The 25,582-nt window shown below is 41.5% G+C and overlaps 1 protein-coding gene across 1 annotated transcript in view; it reads right to left on the bottom strand.

The window, feature by feature from the left end:
* Positions 1-25,582, bottom strand: part of LOC129697235 (zeta-sarcoglycan) — an 877,180-nt gene that overhangs the window by 74,504 nt on the left and 777,094 nt on the right. The window contains exon 5 of the mRNA XM_055635588.1: positions 15,097-15,219. Coding sequence (XP_055491563.1) covers positions 15,097-15,219 — 123 coding nt within the window. The remainder of the gene's footprint in view (positions 1-15,096; positions 15,220-25,582) is intronic.

Genomic DNA, 25,582 nt, shown 5'->3' with positions numbered 1-25,582 from the left:
GTGGAGTTTGGAAAGTTGCTTTGTGGTCGGAAGGTGCTGTGTGGTGTCGGGAAAGTCGCTGTGTGGTGCCGCGGCTGGTGGCCACTGAGTGGAGTCCCTCCCCCCCCACACCCCCCACTTCCCCTCCCCCCTTTCCCCCTCCCCCTCTCCCCCTCTTCTCCACACTTCCCCTTCCCACTGCCTCCCCACACACTTCCCTCCCCCCACACACCCACCCACCCCTGCACTTCCCCCCCATCCCCACCCCCCCCTCCCCCCACACGTCACCCCTCACCCCCTTCATGCTACCCCCTCACCCCCATGCCACACCCTCCCTCCAACCCCATGCCATCCCACCCCTTTGTCCCCCCCACGCCACCCCCCTCCCTGCCCCCACACCACCCCTCCCTCCAACACCATTCCCTCCCTTGACTCCCCCCATGCTAACCCCTCCCTCCCCCACACCACCCCGGCTCCCACACCATGGTGGAATATTGCATTGGGTAATGGGTTGCATTGGGGGACCAGGCCTCCCATGTGCCTGGGACCCAATAGGTCCCACTTAGTCTAGTTACTATTAAAAACAGAGCCATAGGATTTTAGAAATAAATTAGAGCAAGGTTTATAATGGATTTTTTATTTCACAGACAAGTATAGCAATATTTATGGATTAAACGCTGATTAATCTCTGTGACAAATAACCCACAACCTAACTAGATTGCGCTGGGCTGTAAACGCCTATCCTAGTCTCTAATAACTGGCAACTTGGTTGTGAATACCTCAGTAATAAACAAGGAGAATTTGAATGCACCTGGCAGTAAACCAGAATGCAGGAAGCTATTGGTTTAGCCTTCAATTTCACTGGCTTTTACTACTTCTCTAATATTTTTCCACTTCACTGGAAGTCCAAACAGTTTAATTGGTTCAGCAAGCTAGCAATATGACAGGTGCACTCTCTTTACATTCAGCCTGGCTAATGAAAAAAAACCCAAAAAGAAAATATATCCTATGTTGGAAGCTGGTCACCTACATATTTTGCATAATTTTTTGCATAAAGTCTTGCATAAATATGTCATAAATTCCCATTAAGGATGGGGTCCAGCTGAAATTTCACAAACTATAAGATATATTACTTTTTTAATCTTGTTTTGAATTATTTGGGGAGAAATTAAGCCTTTTCTAAGAGCATACATCAGGGTATTGGGATATAAGACTTATTGAGGAACAAAGGCACGTGGGGGTAAATCATTTTACTAACAATGATTAGTTGGTAATACAAAACATCACTGAGGATTTGAATTACCAAACAAACACACCCTCTGGCTTTTGGTTGCAAAAGCAAAACAATCAAGTTGGACCAATTTATCTTTTCGAAATAACACACAGCCCACTGTACAATCTGTTTTTGTTTTTCTTTATAAACTGCAGATGCTGCACATTTGAAATGGAAACAGAAATTGCTGGAATCTCAACTTTTCAATGTTACGTTAAACTGATTGCTGTGCTGACTTAGCATCGAATATATATTCAGTGGACCAGATTTCCCCCTGTACACACTTGCCGTGACAGTTATAACTGACTGCTTAGTCATACATTCCAGCATATCTCCAGGGAATCGTTTTCGACTGAGTCAACTTAGTTGTCATCAATATTAAATTGAAGTCTCACACTCACAAATTCTTACTGTGCATTCATTAAACAATGTTGCAGTCTATCAGTAAGCAAGGTTAAGGCCTTTTCGCAGTTATCTGACTCCAATATTGTCAAAGTCACAAGATCACTGTGGAAATCATTGTACAACAGCATAGTGATAGTGGATAAAATATCCATGGCAGTGAATGTGAATGGTATTATGTAGGGACCATATAACCATATAACAATTACAGCACGGAAACAGGCTATCTCGGCCCTTCTAGTCCGTGCCGAACACGTATGCCCCTGTCCCACTTAGGAAACCTGAACGAAAACCTCTGGAGACTTTGCGCCCCACCCAAGGTTTCCATGCAGTTCCCAGAGGTTGCAGGTGGTTAACGGAGGTTGCAGGTAGTGGAATCAGGTAGGGAGACTGACAAAAACCTCCGGGAACCGCACGGAAACCTTGGGTGGGGCGCAAAGTCTCCAGAGGATTCCGTTCAGGTTTCCTAATTGGGACAGGGGCATTACTCTCACCTAGTCCCATCTACCTGTACTCATACCATAACCCTCCATTCCTTTCCCATCCATATACCTATCCAATTTATTTTTAAATGACAAAATCGAACCTGCCTCCACCACTTCCACTGGAAGCTCATTCCACACAGCTACCACTCTCTGAGTAATGAAGTTCCCCCTCATGTTACCCCAAAACTTTTGTCCCTTAATTCTCAAATCATGTCCTCTTGTTTGAATCTTTCCTACTCTCAATGGAAAAAGCTCGTCCATGTCAACTCTGTCTATTAATCTCATAATTTTAAAGATCTCTATCAAGCCCCCTCCCCTTAATCTTCTGTGCTCCAAAGAATAAAGACCTATCTTGTTCAACCTTTCTCTGTAACTTAGGTGCTGAAACCCAGGCAACATTCTAGTAAATCTCATCTTTACTCTCTCTATTTTGTTGACATCTTTCCTATAATTTGGCGATGAAAATTGTACACCATATTCCAGAATTGGCCTCACCAATGCCTTGTACAATTTTAACATTACATCCCAACTTCTATACTCAATGTTCTGATTTATAAAGGCCAGCACACCAAAAGCTTTCTTTACCACCCTATAGATAGTTGAGGGCAGTTCATTGGCTATATTTAAGAGAGAGTTAGATGTGGCCCTTGTGGCTAAAGGGATCAGGGGGTATGGAGAGAAGGCAGGTACAGGATACTGAGTTGGGTGATCAGCCATGGTCATATTGAATGGCGGTGTAGGCTCGAAGGGCCTACTCCTGCACCTATTTTCTATGTTTCTATCTACATGAGATTCCACCTTCAGGGAACTATGCACAGTTATTCCTAGATCCCTCTGTTCAACTGCATTCCTCAATCCTCAAATGCTACCATTTACCATGTACGTCCTATTTTGATTTGATTTGATTTTTGAGATGCCAAGATTTAGCAACTCACACTTATCAGCATTAAACTCCATCTGCCATCTTTCAGCCCACTCTTCTAAATGGCCTAAATCTGTCTGTAGACTTTGGAAATCTGCTTCATTATCCACAACACCACCTATCTTAGTATCATCAGCATACTTACTAATGCAATTTACCACACCATCATCCAGATCATTGTTGTATATAACAAACAAAAGCGGACCCAACACAGTTCCCTGAGGCACCCACCAGTCACCGGCCTCCAACCTGACAAACAGTTAACCACCATTACTCTCTGGTATCTCCCATTCAGCCACTGTTGAATCCATCTTGCTACTCCACTATTAATACCAAACAATTGAACCTTCTTAACCAACCTTCCATGTGGAACCTTGTCAAAGGCCTTACTGAAGTCCATATATACGTTTTATAAATCTTTGTAAGAACCTGCATGAGTAAAAGAGGTATTAAAGCTAATTCCACCTTTTAGGATGTTCATAACAAAATGTAATGACAAATACACATGAAGAACAGAATGATTGCTGCAGCCTGTTCTACACAGGGGTTAAGACCATCTCCACATGCAATCAGAAACTTAATGCAAAAGAGATGCTGCATTATGGTCATTAACTGTGCTGAATGCAGCCTCTTCCCAACTGGTGATAATAATCTCATCTCTTGATCATTAGTGCTGTGTGAAAATTGTCCTTTCCTACGCTGCTAATGAGGATAACATAACTAGGTTTTTGTTGGGGGATATGCTCCCTCTATTTGATTGTGAAAGCTGGAGTCTGAGATTGGTCAGACTTGACTCAAAATACTGGCTTACATACGTCAAATGGGTTCAGTGAAGCCTGAGATCAAAGCAAATCACAGAAGGTTTATAAATTTAAAGTAACAGCTTCAGTAATTATTTCAGCCCAGTGGAAGGGAACTGTTCCTGCTAAAAAAACATTAAAATATTTCTGATGGTGCAAAGAATGTTTCTGTGTTTTTGTCTAATTTCATTTCATTGCATTTTCTAAACTCAATCATTTTATCTCTGGCAAATGATATGTTTAACACCACCCCATGTATATCTAGTTCTCAGAGCAGTTTGAAATAATCTGGGTAGTGTTGTGCTCAGATCCTGAACCAATCTTGTCATCTCGAGGGAGACAACATTCTTAGAGGTATTATGAATTTATACAAGTTAAGGTCTTACTGTGTAACTGGGATTCTGCTGGGATTTAAGATGTGGTGGGCTTGGCACAAAAAAAGATCTTTGGTTTGCTGTCAGCCTGAAGTGGAAAGTAATTAATTGGAGATAAAGCAATCAAGAAGCCTGCCTTCATTAATATATGTGCAGGAAAGTTTAAGTTCAGCTTTATAAAACATTAGTGAGGAGACACCTAGAACCCCGAGTGCAGTTTTGGTCACCTCAGTATAGAAAGTACATGGTTGTTCTGGAGAGGGTACAGAGGGGATTCACCGGGATATAGCGTGGGTTGGTGTGGCTCAGTTATGAGAAGAGACCTGGTTAGGCTGGCTTTGTTTTCCTGGGAGCTGAAGGGGTGTCTGATAGAATCAGAGTCCTGCAGCACGGAAAAAGGCCCTCCCACCCAGCTTGCCGATGCCAACCAAGGGGCCCCATTTACACTAGCCCTACCTGCCTACGTTTGGCCATCAAATCATTTCCTATCCCTACACCTGTCCAAATTTATTTCAAATGTTGGAGTTTTTGCCTCAAATACCGCCTCTAGTATCTCATTCCATATACCCACCACTCTGTGTGTGAAAATGTTGCAGATTTCCATTAAATCTTTCCTCTCTAACCTTATAATGTTTCAATATTCCAGTCCTTGTCTGCCCAACCTACCCTTATAGCTCAGGCCCACACGTTCTGGCAGCATCCTTGGAAATCTTCTATCCAGTTTAACAACATTGTTCATACAACAGGGTGACAAGAAATGAATACATACTCCACTGTGGCTCACCAGTGCCCTGTACAGCTGTAACATAACATTCCAACTCAATATCCTGACTGATGAAAGCTTTCTTGACCACCTTATCAACCTATGACACTAATTTGATGTATACAATTATAAGGGGTATGAAGGGCAGTAGATATAGAACAGAACAGTAGAACACAGTCATGTCTCTGCCAAACATGATGTCAAGACCACCTCTTATCTGCCTGCACATAATCCATATCCCTGTGTATACAGTGCCCTCCATAATATTTGGGACAAAGACCCATCATTTATTTATTTGCCTCTGTACTCCACAATTTGAGATTTGTAATAGAAAAATAAATAAATGATGGGTCTTTGTCCCAAACATTATGGAGGGCACTGTATTTGTGCCAGTCCAAAGTCTCTTGAATGCCACTATCATGTCTGTCTCCACCACCACCCCCAATATCAAGTTCCAGGCACTCATGACTATCTATGTAAAAAAAATCTCCCTGCACATCTCCTTTACACTTGGCCTGTCTCACCTTACATGAATGCCCACCAGTCGTTGACATTTCCATCCTGGGGAATAGTTTCTGACAGTTGAAGAATTCTTTCACCTAGAGTCCACTGCCTAAGAGGATGGTGAAGGCTGTAGTATCTAGCTGAGAACTTGAATCACCAAGGTAAAGAAGGTTATGGACCAAGTGCTGATAAATAGGGTATGTATAGATGATAGATGGCAGGAAGGGGAATTAGGGGGTAATAAAGGGAAATATGGTCCAAATATGTGTGTGCATGGAAGGGGAAGGGAAACAGGGGCATGAGAGGGAGGGTAGGCAAAATTACTACTGTAGATGGATAATTTGATGTTCGTACCATTAGGTTGTAAGCTCCCAAAGAAGAATAAGAGGTGATGTTTTTCCAGTTTGTGAGTAGCTTCACTATGGCAATGGAGGAAGCCCAGGACTGAAAGGTCGGTATGGTAATTGGAAGTGGAATTAAAATGGATGGCAACCAGGAGCTTCAGCAGGCCTCAGCAGACAGAATACGTGTTCAGGGGAAGAGTAGCCTAATCTACGCCGATGTAAAGGAGGCATATCAGGAGGACCGAATGTAGTAGACAGGGTTTGAAAAGGTGTGAACATTTGTGTCATTCTCAAGGGCTGGTAGGGTCCCTGGATGGAAGTGAGAGAGGGACTGCAACGATTGGTGTTACATCTCCTGCAGTTGCAGGGAAAAGTACCAGAGGGAGTGGTCTCTAGGAAAAGAGGGTAGGGGTGGAGACAGGAAGATGTAACTGGTGGTGGGATCACAGTGAATGTGGCAGAAATGTCAAAGAATGATGTGTGGAATGCAGAGGCTGATGTGTTATGAAAATGTGCGGATCAGGGTAGATTTATCCAAGTTTCATCTGGGGCAGTGGATGTGAGAGCCGAAGTACAAGACAAGGAGTAGATATGGATGAGGGATCCATCAACAACAATAGCAGGGAAACCATCTTCCTGAAGAAAGAGCATGTCTTACATAGCCTATAGTGGAAAGTGTCATTTTAGGAGCAGATGTAGCAGAGACGGAGGAATTAAGAGTAAAAGATTGTTTTCTTGCAAGAGGAGGAAGTATAGTCAAGCTAACTGTGGGGGTCAGTGGGTTTATAGTAGTTATTAGTTGATAGTCTGTCTCCTGTGACAGAGACAGAGAGAATGAGAAAAGGGAGAGAGGTGTCAAAGATAGTCCAAATGAATCGGAGGATAAGGTGGAACTTAGTGGTAAAGAGATGGAATCAATGAGCTCTGCACAGGTGCAGTTGTCGATGTAGCAGAGAAAGAGTTGGGGGCTGGTACTGGTGTACGTTTGAAACCAGGAGCATTCAACATAAACAACAAAACAACAGCAGTTGCTGGGGCCCAAAGAGGAGTTGATAAATTTGAAGATAAAATGTAGAAAAATGGAACTGCAGATGCTGGTTTACAAAAAAGGTCACAAAGTGCTGGAGAAGCTCAACGTATCAGGCAGCATCTCTGGAGAACATGGAACATGGTTACTCAAGTACTCTGTTTTTAAGGTTGAGGACAAGTTCTGCCAGTTGTAGGAGAGTGTTAATAGAGGGGAGTTGACTGGGTCTCTGTTCAAGGAAGAACTGGAAGGACCTGAGACCTTCCTGATGGGGAAATGAAAGTGTACAGTAAATGGATGTCCTTGGTAAAGATGTGGTGATAGCAAAAAGGAATTGGAAGTTACTAAAGCGGTAAAGAGCTTGTGTTGTAGATCTTGGATGTAGGTTGGAAGGGACTGGACAAGAAACGACAATGCATTTGACAGGGCAGTCCTGCTTGTGGATTTTGTTTATCTATCCTGACTTCCAGTGCAATTTGGTCTACCTGAAGTATGTTATCATTTTAAAATGCAGAATGGTAGGCTGCATAATTAATTGAGCACAAGAATTATATGAAGTAGAAAGTGGTTAAAAATATGAAGTCTTATCTATAGCTACAGTTATTACTTAGAATGGTCAATATGAGTGAGAATTAAAGGAAATATTTAAAAAAATGACCAAAATCTAACTATCAGCTGTTTAGCACTAGTTACAGACAGCAGATACATTCCAAAGTTATCGTAATGAGAGAAGCAAAATTAAAAAGCCCAAGGATGTTTATTTGTTTAAGAAAATATGCTGCATCTATGACATCTATAGCAAAGAAACAAAGTCACATTTATTTTATTTTGTGGCTACCATGGTGGAACACAACAGCACGTCTTTAAAATTAAAAATATATGTTCAATATAAATGTAATCCAATTCAGCATTATGTCCTGCATTATTCATAGATATCATATACTTTTATACTCAAAATTCTTCATATCTGAGTTTTTGTGCCATAATTTCCCATAACTAGAATCCTCTTGCTTTTGAAAATTTCAGTTTGTAGTCTAATGAGAGCAGAGCCAGCACCAACATAGTTGTTTAGCGCTGCAGCAAACGTAGATTCATGCTGGATTTCTTGGTGTGCCAGCTTTTTTACGTTACTCAAAGCGACTAAGCAATGGAAGCTAAATTTCTGTGTTCCCAATACTGCTTTTCTGCAGCTTGCATTTGAAAGTCCAAGCCTCTGGTCTTTATTTTATCAACAGACTCCTGTCAATTAACTTAAAATATATTTGATTTCATTATGCACTGCACAAAGAATACGTTCTGTCACTTTAAACTGAAAAACATAGAAACATAGAAAAATAGGTGCAGGAGTAGGCCATTTGGTCCTACGAGCCAGCACTGCCATTCAATATGATCATGGCTGATCATCTAAAATCTGTCCCCTGTTCCTGCTTTTTCCTATATTCCTTGATTCCTTTAACCCTAAGAGCTAGATCTAACCATCTTTTGAAAACATCCAGTGAATTGGCCAAGACTGCCTTCTGTGGCATTTGTAGCATTCACAAGTGATCATTATGATTTTATTAAAAACAATTACATTTATAGGCTGGTCTCCGCTTGGTCTCCTTTACATTGGGGAGACCAAGTGTGGACTAAGTCAAGTCAAGTCAAGTCAAGTCAAGTTTATTTGTCACATACACATACGAGATGTGCAGTGAAATGAAAGTGGCAATGCTCGCGGACTTTTGTGCAAAAGACAAACAACAAAACAACCAAACAAATTATAAACACAATCATAACACACATATTCACATATGTAACTGTTTCTCCAACAATTGAGCTCAGACCACCAAGGCCAGCTGAATCTCTCAGTGTCTAACCATTTAACTCCCCTTCCCATTCCTATACTGACCTTTCAGTCCATTGCCAGAGTAAGGCCACGTGCAAACTGGAGGATCAGAACATCATGTTCTCCTTGGACAACTAACTAATGGTCTGAATATTGAATTCTCCAATTTCAAGTAACTAATCTACTCAAGAGTCCAGAGTGTTTTATTGTCATATGTCCCAGATAGAACAATGAAATTCTTACTTGCTGCAGCACAAGAGAATATGTAAACATAGTACAATATAAAACGAGAGAGAAAAAAAGTTCAGTGTGTATATATATAAATACATACATTCTCACAAAACAAACAATTATAGTGCAATAATAATAATAGTCTGTTGTCTCCTAACAACTCATTCCTTTTTCCCCCCTTACCTTCTCTGTGTTCCACCTAGATTCACACTAATTTCCCTCCTTCCCCTTACCCCTGTCTCCTTCTACCTACATTCCTTACTCAGACTTCACAATTTGCACATCTTCTACCCTTATCTCACTATCTTATGGACCTGCCCCACAGGCAATTTTTCAGACGACTGTCAAGTTGAAAAACTGGCAACTGGAACGGTAACTGTCAGAGTGGAACACACACACACATTGCTTCCTTCATCAGCCCATTGTGCAGGCGGGGGACATGGCAAACGGGGGGAGAATGTCTGAGTGAAATTCACACGTTGCACAGCCATGGTGATACAGACACACACCACGATGAATATGAAGATTGCCGCTGTAATTAAGACGGCTAAAGCACAATGTACAGTAAGTCTTTTAAAAGAGGGGGAGAGAGGGGGGAGAAAGAGTGGCGACAACTTTTAAGAAGCCAGAGATACACGGCTGCGAAGTTCGGCAGACATTTAACATTACCGGTCGATTATCGTTGGTTCTGAAAATGACTGCTTACGTTTTTGTTCCCAATGAGACAATGAAATTCACCGGTCAGCATCGGCTACAACCTACGAGGACCTCTGAGAATCTTCGACCTCTTAGCAACCCACCGGGACCTCCGGGCGACCCACCTACAGCACGAGAATTCTCGCTACTCTTCATGGCGGCTTTATTCTTCAGTAATTTTTCAACGTTGAAAAATTTGTGGCGAGCATAATGAAGCCGCAATTAGTTCCCCTAGTTTGCGTAGTCTCCCGCAGTCGCCTAAAAAGTTGCCCAAGTGGGACAGGCCCGTTAGTCTCTTCATCTCTGACTTTTTGCCCAATTGTGCACCTATTGAAAACCCTATTCACCTGTACCCACCTATCATTTTCCAGGATAGACACAAAATGCTGGAGTAAATCAGGAGGACAGGCAGCATCTCTGGAGAGAAGGTATGGGTGACGTTTCGGGTCGAGACCCTTCCCTACTATCCAGGAATCACTTTCCAGGCTGTCCTGCCCCCGCCTCTCTTCCAGCTTTTCTGAAGACATAAAAAATCACATACCCATGTTCTCCAGAAATGCTGCCTGAACCGTTGAGTTACTTCAGCATTTTTTGCTTATTTTCTCATTTTATTTCAGACTTGCACCATCTGCAGTTTTATTTTTCCACTTGGTGAGGGTAGTCTCAGTGTTTAAAAACACTGGGCTGTAACTGGTAGTTTGGAAACAGTTTGGCTCAGCCACAATGTGTAGGAAAGAACTGCAGATGCTTGTTTATACCGAAAATAGGCACAAAATGCTGGAGTAACTCATCCGCTCAGGCAACATCTGTGGAGAAAAGGAATAGTGACATTTCGGATTTTAAGCCTTCGTCTAGACTTTAGACCAAAAACGTTACCTAGTCCTTTGCTCCAGAGATGCTGCCTGACTGGATGAGTTATTCCAGCATGTTGTGCCAATCTTCGGTATAAACAAGCATCTGCAGTTCTTTGCTACACATTGCGGCTAAGCCAAACTGTTTCCAAACTAAGAAGTGATCAAACCTGATTATAATCACAATGTTACACAACCTCTGACTCAGTTCTGCCTCCAATACCACCTTTTGCTAAGAAACAATATGTGCAATCATCAAAGGAATAAACCATGGACAGCATGACAAACTAAAAACAAACAGCCTCTTAATATTGCAGGATTTTGATGTAGTAATCATTTCAAATGACAAAAGGCAATAATTTTGGATTTGATTGCCTATTGCTGTCTTTTACAGAACAGCAGTCGGTGAGTTCAATCAATCAATCAATCAATCGATCAATCAATCAGATTTATTCATCACATACAAAATAAAGTGCAGTGAAATGAACTTGCCAGCAGTGGAATAATAAAAAAGAACACACAATACATACTAAAAATTGAACACAAACATCCACCACCACATTCTTCATTGTGGTGGAAGGCACGAAGTATAGTCAGTCCTCCTCCATTTTCCCCCGTGGTCAGGGCCATAATCTCGGCAGTCGCCACTGCGGGCGGCCAGATGACAGGCCCTCTCGTCTGGAGGGTAAGTCTTGAATCGGTGCTTCCCTACCGGAGACCGCGGCTTCAGGATTACGTAGGCCATAGGCTGGCGGTCGTAGCTCTTCTCCAGGGATTCCTGGCGAGGAATCCCGCTCCGGAAGGTCACCGCCGCATCCGCGTCTAGAAGCTCTGCAGGCCACAGCTTCAAGGTGTTGTAGGCCGCGGGCCGGCGGTCGGAGCTCTTCTCCTCCGGGGGTCCCCAATGAGGGATCTCAGGCTCCGGATACCGCGTTCACGGCTAGAAGCTCTGCAGACCGCGGCTTCAAGATGATGAAGGCCGCGGGCAGGCGGTCAGAGCTCTTCTCCTCCGGGGGTCCCCAACGAAGGATCTCAGGCTCCGGACGCCGCGCCCGGGGCTAAACGCTCCGCAGGCCTTCTGCCAGAACAGTCCATGGGCCAGCGATCGGAATAAGTTCATGCTGCGCCCGCTGCTGAAGCTCCGGACCCGACTCCGGGAAATGCCGCACAAATCCTTAGTGTTAAGCCGCGTGGGAGGTGACATGGAAAAAGTCACCTCTCCGTGGAGGAGGCGACCAAAAGCGATTTCCCCCTCACCCCCTTACACCAACCCACACACAAGACACACTGAGAGACATCGAGTTCATCATTGAGGGGTCTCCTTGTTCACCCATCCTCCATTGTTAATAGATTATTTTTATTTTTACTTGTCAACTTACTGTTGGACTAGATTGTTATCTCTATCCTAATAGACAGGGCATTGCACCAATGACCCCTTCAAAATCTGCCATAGAGATTCCACATGGTTTGGAAACAGCACTGAAGTTGATGAAGAGGCTATTAATTGGATCTACGCCATAACAATAGACAACATCAGTGGTTGGCAGTGGACCCAGATCACTGGAGTCGTGAGGAAGCATCTCTACTGTTTGAACAATAGTGGTGCCCTATTCCCAAATTCCACCCGCACCACCCCTCCCTCCCCTTCCCCCTGCTTTTAGATTAATAGAGTCATACAGCATGCAAACATGCTCTTCGACTGAACTTGCCCACGCTGACCAACAAGATTCAAGAGATTCAAGAGAGTTTATTGAATCCATCTCCATCTCCATCATGCTCCATCTGCACCTCCCACCTGCCTGCATTTGGCCCGTATCTTTCTAAGGATTTTAGAATAAGGGGTAAGCCATTCGGAGATGAGGAAACGTTTTTCACACAGAGAGTTGTGAGTCAGTGGAATGCTCTGCCTCAGGGGGCAGTGGAGGCCGGTTCTCTGGATACTTTCAAGAGAGAGCTAGATAGGGCTCTTAAAGATAGCAGAGTCAGGGGATATATGGAGAAGGCAGGAATGGTGTACTGATTGTGGATGATCAGCCATGATCACATTGAATGGCAGTGCTGGTTAGAAGGGGTGGTTGGCCTACTCTTGCATCTGTTGTCCATTATCTAAATCTATCCTATCCATTTTTCTTCCTCTTCTTCCATTTTTGTTTTATATTCTTCCATTTCAAATAATGATGGGATTACTGAGCATATGTCCTTACAAGAAATCCGCAAGGAGCACATTTCATCACGTGCCTCGCCGACAATGCAGACATTCACCAAGATCATATGAGGTCCCTTTATTAGGGTGTGAGTTGTTGGTTGGGAACACAGCCAGGATAAGCTTACTATCAAACCTGATATGTGGGAATAATTGGGGAAGTATTTGGCACTAAATTGAAGTCTCTCAGATGGAGATCCATGCCCCTAATGAAAAATAAGTAGGCCATGATGACTTCTCATCTGAGATGACACCAGGTGGCACTCTTAGTGCAGTTATTCTCAGTGAAGTAAGGATGTAGCAAGGGAGATTATAGAGTTGGTGAAATGAATGAGGTTGGAAGGGCATTGCAAAATAAACTGCGGAACTGCACAATTACAGCATCAGATATGTGTTTAAATAATCTATAACCGAGAAGTGTTTCTGCTTAGAAATAAAAATTATATATAAATGTGAAAGTGGCATAAAACGTGTGATAAAAAATAACACTGGATTTTATTGTGTAGCCATTTTATTTTACTTAAATAATAAGGAAAGATTTCCATGATAGCTATTTTCAGCACGATCATTAAAAAATATTTAACAATGAGAAGTATTTCTGTTCATTATTATTTATTGATTTAATTAAAGTGACTGATGTATTGGTTGTTCCCTAGGGAATCAGCAGGCCCATATCTCTACACTACTGGGATATCTGTGCAGGTTCAGATACCAGTGACTTTAACTTCCCATTCCTCTGCTGGATTCATCATTAAGCCCAGTGAACATCTCTGGCTTGGTGAAGTGCCAATTGGAGGTACATTGTAAACAATTCATCAGGTTAACACCACCTCGCCCAGAAATCTGAAATAGGATCTGGAAACTCTGGAAATGCTCAGCAGGTCGGCAGCATCTCTGGGTGGAGAAACTGGTTGATGTTCTTCACCAGAATTCTTCCCACAAATGCTCATTGATATTAAACTTGACCTGACTGGTTCACTTTCCTCAGTTGTTGGCTTATCTCTTGACCAGCTCCAGCCTATTCTGTTTATATTTAAGGTAGAGAGGCAATTTTAACATCTTTATTCAGACTTTATCGCACTAAATGTTATAAACTTTATCCTGGATCTGTACACTGTGAACGGCTTGATTATAATCATGTATGGTCATATATAATCAAAAGGATTTGATTATAAGAGCAGGATTATAAGCAAAAGGATTTGAGTTTAAGAGCAGGGAGGTTCTACTGCAGTTGTACAGGGTCTTGGTGAGACCACACCTGGAGTATTGTGTACAGTTTTTGGTCTCCTAATCCGAGGAAAGACATTCTTGCCATAGAGGGAGTACAGAGAAGGTTCGCCAGACTGATTCCTGGGATGGCAGGACTTTCATATGAAGAAACACTGGATAGACTCGGCTTGTACTCGCTAGAATTTAGAAGATTGAAGGGGGATCTTATTGAAAGTTACAAAATTCTTAAGGGGTTGGACAGGCTAGATGCAGGAAGATTATTCCCGATGTTGGGGAAGTCCAGAACAAGAGGTCACAGTTTAAGGATAAGGGAGAAGTATTTTAGGACCAAGATGAGAAAATCATTTTTCACACAGAAAGTGGTGAATCTGTGGAATTCTCTGCCACAGAAGGTAGTTGAGGCCAGTTCATTGGCTATATTTAAGAGGGAGTTAGATGTGGCCCTTGTGGCTAAAGGGATCAGGGTGTATGGAGAGAAGGCAGGTACAGGATACTGAGTTGGATGATCAGCCATGATCATATTGAATGGCGGTGCAGGCTCGTAGGGCCGAATGGCCTACACCTGCACCTATTTTCTATGTTTCTATAATCGCTGACTGGATCGCATGGAACAAAAAAGCCTTTCATTGTACCTCGGTACAACGTGACAATATAATAAACTAAACTAAACTAAACTAAACTCACCAGCAAAGGTGATCAAACAAAAACTGCTGCAGTAAGTGACATAGCATTGTATCATATTTTAGGAGTAGATTATTAGCAATTTGATGCATGAAGGCTCTTTTTTACATATCTTACAATAATAATGATGCAAAGTCAATACAAAATTGACTCCAATGTTTATTTCAGGAACATCTGATTAAATTTAAATCATATGGCTCACTGCTTCAACATGAAAGTAGAGTGAAAATCGCTTCAGAGCAATCTCATTTAAAAACGAGATGACATATGATCCCTGCCAGGACCAATCGTTCACCAAATGTTGATTACTTCGGCTAAGGGTTTGCATTCTGCTCTTATCAATATCAGTGTTCTTAATCAATTTCACTATTTTTTGGCATGGTATTAATCCCTGCATCTCCCAATGCATAACTGAACAGTGTGGTTCTTCAATCTTTAAGGCAGAAAAGATGAAAGATAAAAAGATGAATTAGGAACGAATTGTGTTATATTTTAATGAGTGTTACCTGTTACCCGCAGTTTGTCAACTCCAATAGCAATTTCATTTTCATCTGCAGAAAATAACACCTTCTTGCCATCTCCTGCTTTTACTTCAAATCTTCTGCACTGGGCCTCTACAGCATTAGAACCTGGAATAAGATAAGGAAAATAAAGCACATTTTGTCGTTTAGAAGCTTCATTGGCAAAGAGTAACAAAAAGTAAAACATCTTCAAATGCTCTTCTGGAACTATTCATTTTCATTTACACCTGTGGAATTTAAAAACAACTGAAAACCTGTAATGATATTCATAAAATCTTCTGTACTCAGTCACAGAGCTAGATAGCTCAGAAGGAGGCCCTTCGACACAATTCTTCCATGCCAACCAAACTGCTTAACTAACCTAGTCTCACTTGCCTGCACCTAACCCATATCCCTCCAAGATACTGGAGACACAAAATGCTGGCGTAACTCAGCAGACAGGCAACATCCCTGGAGAGAAGGATGTTTTGGGTCCAGACCCTTCTTCAGGCCTTATCCCTTCAAACCTTTCCTATCCATGTACCTGTCCAAGTGTTCTTTAAATGTCACAATTATACCTGCTTTCCCCTGTACTTCTGGTAGTTGATTCCGTGTACGCACCACACTTATTAAATCTATCATTATTGGTGTTTTTCTTATCCTAATCTAAATGCAGTGATGAATTTAATTTGTAATTGCCTCTCAGCAAGGCCACCAGCATAATCAAGGACGAGTCACACTCCCTCTTTCCCCTCTCCAATCAGACAAGAGGTAGAGAAGTCAGAAAACGCATACCTCCAGATTCAGTGACATTTTGTTCCCAGCTGTTATCAGGAAACTGAACCATTCTATCACCAACTGAAGAGCCCTGGCCTACCATCTACTTTATTGCCGACCCTCGGACTATCTTTTAATTAACTTTTCTAGACATTATCTTGCACTAAACATTATCCCTTTATCTTGTATCTGTACACTGTGGGCAGCTTGATTGTAAAAATGTATAGTCTTTCCGCTGACTGGATGGACAGCACGTAAGGAAAAAGCATTTCACTGTACCTTACATAAACTAAACTAAACTAAAATAAACTAAAATTTAAAAAAATAAACTGTAAGTATATGTTTTTGTTTTGGTGTTTGTCTTAGTCTAGTGCCATGATGCTGAAGCAAGCAAGATTTCCATTGTACCTGTACCTCATCGTAATTGTACACATGACAATAACAACTTCGCTCAGCCCACCTGAACCAACCTGATCTGCCAGTTGCTGGACACTTTAATTCTCCTTCTCATTCCTACACAGACCTTTCTGTCCTCAGTCTCCTCAATTGTGAGAGTGAGGCTAAATACAAATTGGAGGAACAGCATGTCATATTTCGCTTGGGCAGCTGTGGTATGAATATTGATTTCTCTCACTTCAGGTAGCCCTGGCATTCCCTCTCTCTCTCTATCCCTCCCCCACACATCGCACTGGCTTCTCAATTTCACTACAAACAGCTTACAAAGGCCTGTTTCCTTTATCATTGTTACTTTTTTGCATATCTTTCACTCATTTTTCTTTATCTCTCCACATCACCATTTATATCTCTCGTATCCCTTATCCCTAACCAGTCTGAAGAAGGGTCTCGACCCGAAATGTCACCCATCCCTTCTCTCCAGAGATGCTGCCTGTCCCACTGAGTTACTCCAACTTTTTGTGTCTATCTTTGGTTTAAACCTGCATCTGCAGTTCTTTCTTACACAATAAACTCAAATATGTTTTGTCTTTGTTCTCACATCTACATTCATATTTTGCTGATCATTTACAACACATTATTTACAAGATGATGGCATAATTGAGAAATGTATAATTTCATGCAGTGGATTAAACAGCCATCGGCTGTTTTTTTAATCTTTCTCTTGATTTATCTTGGGACTAATCAGAGTTGAGACAGAATTAGCAAAGACTTTATTCAGAATGTCTTCACATTAAATATGCTTTACTGGTACTTCTGTAGTGCTTTACAGTCATTTTTCAGTCTCTGCTCTGTATATCTCACAGGAGATAACCATGATGTTTATATTGTTAGAATTATATCAGAACAATTCACCTTTGCCACTGTTCAATATAGCTGACAGCTATTACAAATGAAATGCAGCCATTACAAGCACATTTTGGCAGTTGATTTCACATTCCCACCGTTTTTGCAAAAACTTGATAAAATTATCTTTGTACATGGAATTCATGACATGATCCAACACACTCTTCTGATGTCTCTTACCAGCACATTTTTATCATCTCTTAATTCTCTGATTTTATACGAATTATGAGTTAATTTCATATCTTTAAATTTGACCAAACTTCCCTATCTCTTATCAATTGTTTTTCGTTTGGTTTCTCATGGACTCATGAACCTTTCCCTCTTCCATGGAATCACAGGTATATTTTAACAATTTCTAATGCTGACAATAGCTTCCATTGCAGTCCGAGTTGCTTTAAATTCTGAAGCTTCATGTCTCTGTATTAAAAAAAAAGACAAACTTGACAATGACAACATAAAGTGCTGGAGAAACTCAACAGGTCAGGCAGCATCCATGGAGGGAACAGACAAGAGACATTATGGGCCGGGATCCCACTTTAGTAGGTTTCCAACCCAAAATACCCCCCTGTCCATTCCCTCCACTAATGCTGCCTGACCCACTGAGTTGCTTCAGCACTTTGTGTTTTACTCAAGATTCCCTCATCTGCAGTTTTTATGTCTTAATCAAACATGGCCAGCATTCTTTTATCTTTGGTAGACAAAAATGCTGGAGAAACTCAGCGGATATGGCAGCATCTATGGAGCGAAGGAATAGGTGACGTTTCGTGTCGAGACCCTTCTTCAGACTGATGTCGGGGTGGGGGCGGGAAGAAGAAAGGAACAGGCGGAGACAATGGGCTGTGGGAGAGCTGGGAAGGGGAGAGGAAGGAGGGAGAAAGCAAGGACTACCTGAAATTGGAGGTCAATGTTCATACTGCTGGGGTGTAAACTACCCATGCGAAATATGACGTGCTGCTCCTTCAATTTGCAGTGGGACTCACTCTGGCCATGGAGGAGGCACAGGACAGAAAGGTTGGATTCTGAATGGGAGGGGGAGTTGAAGTGTTAAGCCACTGGGAGATCAGGTTGGTTAATGCGAACTGAGCGGAGGTGTTGGGGCCAAGCGAAAGCCAAGCCTGCACTTGGTCTCACCGATGTAGAGCAGTTGGCACCTAGAACAGTGGATGCAATAGATGAGGTTGGAGGAGGTGCAGATGAACCTCTGCCTCACCTGGAAAGACTGCTTGTGTCCTTGGAAGGAGTCGAGGGGGGAGGTAAAGTAACAAGTGTAGCATTTCTTGCGGTTGCAAGGGAAAATACCAGGGGAGTGGGTGATTTTGGTGGAAAGGAACGAATTGACCATGGAATTATGGAGGGGGCAGTCTTTGCGGAAAGCCAAAAGGGGAGGAGATGGGAAGATGTGGACAGTGGTGGGATCCCGTTGGAGGTGGCGAAAATGTTGGAGGATTATCTGTTGTATGTGACGGCTGGTAGTGTGGAAGGTGAGGACAAGGGGGACTCTGTCCTTGTTACGAGTGGGGGAATGGGGAGTGAGAATGGAGCTACGGGATATAGAGGCGACCCTGGTGAGAGCCTCATCTATTGTCGAAGAGGGGAACCCCCGTTCCCTAAAGAATGAGGACATCTCTGATGCCATGGTTTGAAACACCTCATCCTGGGTGCAGATGCGGCGGAATTGGGAGTAGGGGATAGAGTCCTTACAGGAAGCAGGGTGGGAAGATGTGTAATCCAGAGAGTCAGCGGGTTTGTAGTAGATGTCGGTCAATAGGCGATGGAGATAGTGAGGTCGAGAAATGGTAGGTTGATGTCGGAAATGGTCCAGGTGAATTTGAGTACTGGATGGAAGTTAATGGTGAAATGGATGGTTAGTGTGTTCTGAATGGGTACAGGAGGTGGCACCAATGCAGTCATCAATGTAGCAGAGGTAGAGTTTGGGAATAGGGCCTCGGTACGCCTTGAACAAGGATTGAGGCAGGCCTAGTTGGGGCCCACGTGCGTGTCAATAGCTACGCCATGGATTTGTAGAAAATGGGTTGAGTCAAAGGAAAAGTTGTTGTGGATAAGGACCAGCTCCGCTAAGCGGAGGAGAGTATCTAGAGCATCTTTTATCTTATCTTTGAACATTGGCTTGTAACTTATATATTATTTATCAAGCAATGTATTACTACAATTATTTATTCAGTTGTTTCATTTAAGCAATTTGGTTATACTATTCCTTCAATTTGAAAATAATCCTTTATTACTCACTTTATACCTAACATCACATTATAAGCAAAGTCAAAGTCATATTTTAACAATACAATACAAATTATCATAACAGATAATATCCTTAATTGGATTTTACCCAAGAAATCTTTTGGATTTTTTGTCAGGCATCCTAACTAGCATTAAAATAACAAATAGTCGAGGACCATTGTAAATAAACTGTTGTTTTCAAAGCAGGTCTCATAAAGTAAGAAATAACCTTTACATTTCACCGAATGCTCACATTTAAAAGAGATTATTAGCTGGTTTGGCAGTGCACATAGTTCAAGCTTGTTTCTTTTCCATCAGAGGTATTAAAATTTGCCATCAAAGTGGTTTGCATAAGCCTTACTAAAGGTTATGTTTGGATTATCCAGCCTTGATTCCAAATTCCCAGTTGTATAGGAAGGAACTGCAGATGCTGGTTTAAACCGAAGATTGACACAAAAAGCTGGAGTAACTCAAGTCAAAGCTGGAGAGTCTCAACCCGAACATTGCCTATTCCTTTTCTTCAGAAATGCTGTCTGACCCGCTGAGTTACTCCAGCTTTTTGTGTCTATTTCCAGTTGTATAGTTGGAATACCACTGCAATCAGGAATAGCATGGTTCTCATGTGTCAGCGCAGTCATAAACTACATCACAAGAATGGATTCAAGATGTTAAAATATTCATATATTTTAATTCGCTAATTCAAATTAATAGATGCAGTTGAAAACTTTGGTGTTTTGATCAAAGTCAAGTGCAGATGTTTTGAGATTATTTAAACATGACATCAGAAAACAGCATAAACATGTGTTAATTGACATAGAACAGTACAACACTGGAAGGGATCGTTCAGCCCACAATGTCCATGCCAAACATAATGCCATGTTAAACTAATCTCTTCTGCCTACACGTGAGCCATATCCCTCCATTTCCTGCATTTCCACATGGTGATCTAAAAGCCTCTGAAATGCCATTACCGTATCTGCCTCAACCACCATCTGCAGCAACCCGTTCGGGGCATCACCACCCTGTGTGTAAAACACATGTCCCTCACATCTCCTTTAAATTTTGCCCCTCTCACCTTAAAGCTATGTCTAGATTTTAACATTTCCATTCTGGGAAAAAAGTTTCTGTCTATCTATACTATCTAAGCCTCCCATAATTTAATATATATTTCTAGCAGGTCTCTCCTCAACCTTCAATTGTTCAATGCTGTTAATTATTAATTCTTCACTTTCCCTTTGTTTTTCTTATCCTGAAATAACAACACTGAAAGTCTCCATTTTGTTCACTACTCACTTATGTTTTGCATTATTTTTATCCTGAGAAATGCAAAGGGATGTGGTAGTTAGTAATGTCATGTTTACTCCACATTCACAGTTGTCTTGAAAAGGTAGTACTTTCCCTGTAACAGCCACAACCTTATATATAGCAGCCCTCTGTGGATTGTGCTCCCACAATGATGCAAGACATAAATTGCAATGGTTTTGATTACACTTAGACTATTACTCATGTCAAAAATATTTTATAATTATTCAGTTTCCACCGTTTCTTTCTGTAGTTTCTAATTTGCAGTCATGATAATTCAACCTTATATGATAAATCCAACTAAATCAATTTTATAGATATATTTTAACTGGAATTGTTTGAGCAGTTATCTATCTATAATCAGTTAAAACCAGATTGTAATATTGGAAGGTAGTTTGAGTCTGGAATTAATACAGGTGAAAAAAAAGACTACAAATGTGCTCATTGTTACAAGCGGTAATACCATAATACTGTATGCCACCATAACACTGTTCTTAAAAGTTCCATGAAGGCTAGAGGAAGGCTTCCAAAATAACCTTAGTAACAAGGATCTCCAGATGCAGGTTTACACAAATGGTACTCAAAGTGCTGGAGTAACTCAGCGGGTCAAGCAGCATCTCTAAAGAACATCGATAGGTGACTTTTCAGGTCGGGACCCTTCGTCAGACTGATTCAAGTCTGTCTGAAGAGGACTACCAGCCTGAAATGTCATAGTTTGACGATGCCTTGAGCATAAATCTTTAAACAATGAGCACAATTCGTACAGCTAAGAGAGGCACAAAATGCTGGAGTAACTCAGAGGGTCAGGGAGCATCTCAGGAGAAGTCTGAAGAAGGATTCTGACTCAAAACATCACCAATTCCTTTTATGCAGAGATGATGCCTGGCCTGCTGAGTTACTCCAGCATTTTGTGTCCATCTTCGGTGTAAATCATCATCTGCAGTTCCTTCCTGCACAACTCTTAAAGCTACTGTAGTGTGCTCATGAAAGATTTTTCATGAAAGGATGTAGAACTGATGCGAGAAGGGAAAGTGTGCTCAGGGTGGTCTGGACAGGTTGGCGAAAAACATTATGCACAGGTAACATGCTTCTGGTGCTAATGGGAACATACAATCTCTGGGATGAGAGCCAGGCTGTTCCTGGCAAGGAATTGCCTGGTAGATCCTTGTAAGTATTTACAGCTATTTACAATAAATATTCATGATTTGGACAAGGGAATTGAATGCAACATCTCCAAGTTTGCGGATGACACGTAGCTGGGGGGTAGTGTTAGCTGTGAGGAGGATGCTAGGAGATTGCAAGGTGACTTGGATAGGTTGGGTGAGTGGGCAAGTGCATGGCAGATGCAGTATAATGTGGATAAATGTGAGGTTATCCATTTTGGTGGCAAGAACAGGAAAGTAGACTATTCTCTGAATGGTGGCCGATTAGGAAAAGGGGAGATGCAACGAGACCTGGGTGTCATGGTACACCAGTCATTGAAAGGAGGCATGCAGGTGAAGCAGGCAGTGAAGAAATAGAATGGTATGTTAGCATTCATAGCAAAAGGATTTGAGTATTGGAGCAGGGAGGTTCTACTGCAGTAGTACAGGGCCTTGGTGAGACCACACCTGGGGTTGGACAGGCTAGAAGCAAGAAGATTGTTCCCGATGTTGGGGAAGTCCAGAACAAGGAGTCACAGTTTAAGGATAAAGGGGAAGTCTTTTAGGACCGAGATGAGAATTTTTTTTTTCACATAGAGAGTGGTGAATCTGTGGAATTCTCTGCCACATAAAGTAGTTGAGGCCAGTTAATTGGCTATATTTAAGAGGGAGTTAGATGTGGCCCTTGTGGCTAAGGGGATCAGGGGGTATGGAGAGAGGGTAGGTATGGGATACTGAGTTGGATGATCTGCTATGATCATATTGAATGGCGGTGCAGGCTCGAAGGGCCGAATGGCCTACTCCTGCACCTATTTTCCATGTTTCTATGTAAGTAATAACATACAATGAATGCAGTCTACGAATGCCTGCACTTTTAGAAAGCCTGAGAAAATAGCAATGCGCCCTGCTGCTCTGCCTGCCTCTGTGGGCTGAAGGAGAAATAGAAGAAATATTTAAGTGTGGACATTAGCAGTCTCTCTAAAAGAGTAATACACAGCAAAGTATACAATGTGGCACTGGTGTTAAACTTTCCAATGCATCCTCATGGTCTCAATGGCTGCCTGTGGTGTCTCTGATATAATAGTCCAATTGCACGCAAGTAAAGACTCAGATCCATTGTAGAGAAATGTATATGAGAAACAGTGAGGCAACAGAAGGGTTTGTAAAAGTTGGATATTCTGCAAGGGAAAAAAAATCTATCTTTTTGGTGGTTGTTGGGGTTAGATTATTGGTGTTGAAAGTCAAACCAAAGATAAATATTGAATGTTCGACTAATGTTCACCACATAAGAGAGACTTTCTGTTGGAAAATCTAGGGTGAAATTTCCCATCAGATGTTGATAACCCTTGAAGTGGGTGCAATTGGGCTCTATTCCAGTTTAGGTCCATGTTCAAAAGCAAAACACCATTTGTTCAGCTTTGTGGGAAGGACTGTCTTGCCAACTCCATTTGGCATACCTCTATTCAGTCTTCGGCATTCAGCAATTTGTGGCAGAGAATTGTTTGGCAATTTCAATTCAGTGAAGCAGTGTACAAGAAAAGAGCTAAATCTATATTCTGAGCAGCATGCAGCTATCTGACCTTGCAGCTTCATCTGTGCCAATGAATGTCACTCCCAATTAAGATAGCATCCAATTAATTGGCTTAAACCATACAGCACATTGGAGAAGCACAATATTGAATAATGAAGTCTCCCTCAAATTAACTTTGAAGAAGGCAATCTTCTAAAGCTCCATCTCTAAAGTTTCCTTTCAAAGAGATGATTAAACACTGATGATAAGGATACTGCTTTTTAAACAAAAAATGATTTTGTGTCTGATGTAATGTTAATGAAATTAATAACATTTTAATTATCTGAGAAACAAAAAGCTAGAATGATGAAAAAAAGTCTAGTTCAACTTCGCGAACTCAGGGGAAATTAAGTGAATATTGAGATATTAAGTTACAAAATCCAGTCTTTGCATTTGTAATAACCAAGAACAGTCTACTTCAAGTCCTGAACTTAACTTTCAAATCAAATTAAAGAAAGATTGATAAGGTCAAAATGAAACCACAGTTAAATAGTTTCCATGCATTCACCAAGGAGAGCAAGTCTATAGCACATAATTACCATAACTCTCACACAAGATACCAGGCCCCATATTAATGTATTGGATTCCTCTTAACATTATCTGTGCACAAATTAGCAAAGTTAAATTGCTCAATCAAATGTACTGGATTTTATTTGTAACTGCCCGATCATTTTAAAATTAATTACTGATTGATTATATTTATTAGCTATCATCTGAAAATGGAATAAAGTATATCACTGTCAATCGTAGCCAAATATATTCATCTTGCTGTGCACACACTTAACTCACAAACAAAAAACAAATTGCATTTATTTTTGGCACAACAAATGCAGACAAAAAGTAATTAAACAGTGTATTAATGAATATGTATTAAAATGAAGCTGGCTACAGAGGAAATAGGACAAGGAATGGTTCCTGTGGGTTGTGCAGCTTGGTCTGCTAATCAATAAGTCAACAGTTAAAGGACAAAGAGGGCATATCTTAAAGGCGAGAAAATTAAAGGAGATGTGTGGGGCAGCTTTTTTTTTACATAGAGGGTGGTCTTCATCTTGCATATGACGTGCACAACCTAAAGTTGTAGGACAACTTGTTCTATTTGACCTTACTTGATTGTGCACGCCAGGTTGATTGCATTCGTCGAAACAGGGCGGACCACGTGAAGTTGCAATCTCCCACCCAATAGAGGGTGGTGAGTGGTGGGAACCCGCTGCCAAGGGTGGTGGTGGAGACAGACATGATATTGGTATTTAAGAGGTTTTCAGATCGGCACATGGATATGCTGGGGATGGAGTGATATGGTTCATGTGAAGGCAGACGAGATTCGCTTATCTTGTCATTATGTTCGGCACAGCCAAACATTTCCAGTTTATCAGACTGATGTGTGTGGGGGGGCGCAGGAAGTAGCTTTTGTGGATGTACTTACATATGTCTGTGCATTATTTCACCATTCGGTTAACACTGCCTCTTCTTATCTTTCATTCCAATGGAAGTCACTTCATCCTTCTTGGCATTAAATTTTAATCTTTCTGCCAATTTAACACTTCTCTCTGTGACCTGAATCCACAAATTTCAAAATTATATTCCCAAGACCTGAGCAAGTGTAAGGCTTCAGTTTTCCTCAAAGGTTATTACTTGATACTTTATCAAACTCCTTTGAAATTCAACATACATTCAACAACTCTGCCTTCATTAATCTTTATGTTACTTCATCGAAGAACTCAATAAAATTAGCCAGCTACAATTTGACCTTAATAAATCCCTGTTGGCTGTCAGATATTAATCACTGTTCTTCCAAGCGACAATTAATTTTGTTTTGGATTATTGGCTCCAAAGGTTTTCCTACTGATAACGTGAGACTAGATGACCAGTGCTTTTTTGATTTACTTTTTCACCTCTTTTTTCAGAGTGTAACATTTCCAATTCCTTAATACTGTAATACCAGCTTTTCCCCCACAGTCATTTGAAAGGTAGTTGCCAGAGCTTCATCATTTCATGTTTATCTAAATGGTGGCCGATTGGGAAAGGGGGAGATGCAGCGAGACCTGTGGGTGTCATGGTACACCAGTCATTGAAGGTAGGCATGCAGGTGCAGCAGGCAGTAAAGAAAGCGAATGGTATGTTAGCTTTCATTGCAAAAGGATTTGAGTATAGGAGCAGAGAGGTTCTA

Source organism: Leucoraja erinacea, chromosome 1 (assembly GCF_028641065.1).
Source record: "Leucoraja erinacea ecotype New England chromosome 1, Leri_hhj_1, whole genome shotgun sequence".
Taxonomy (NCBI): Eukaryota; Metazoa; Chordata; class Chondrichthyes; order Rajiformes; family Rajidae; genus Leucoraja; species Leucoraja erinaceus.
Note: the sequence above shows the minus strand (reverse complement) of the source record. Positions and strands in the feature narration are given on the sequence as shown.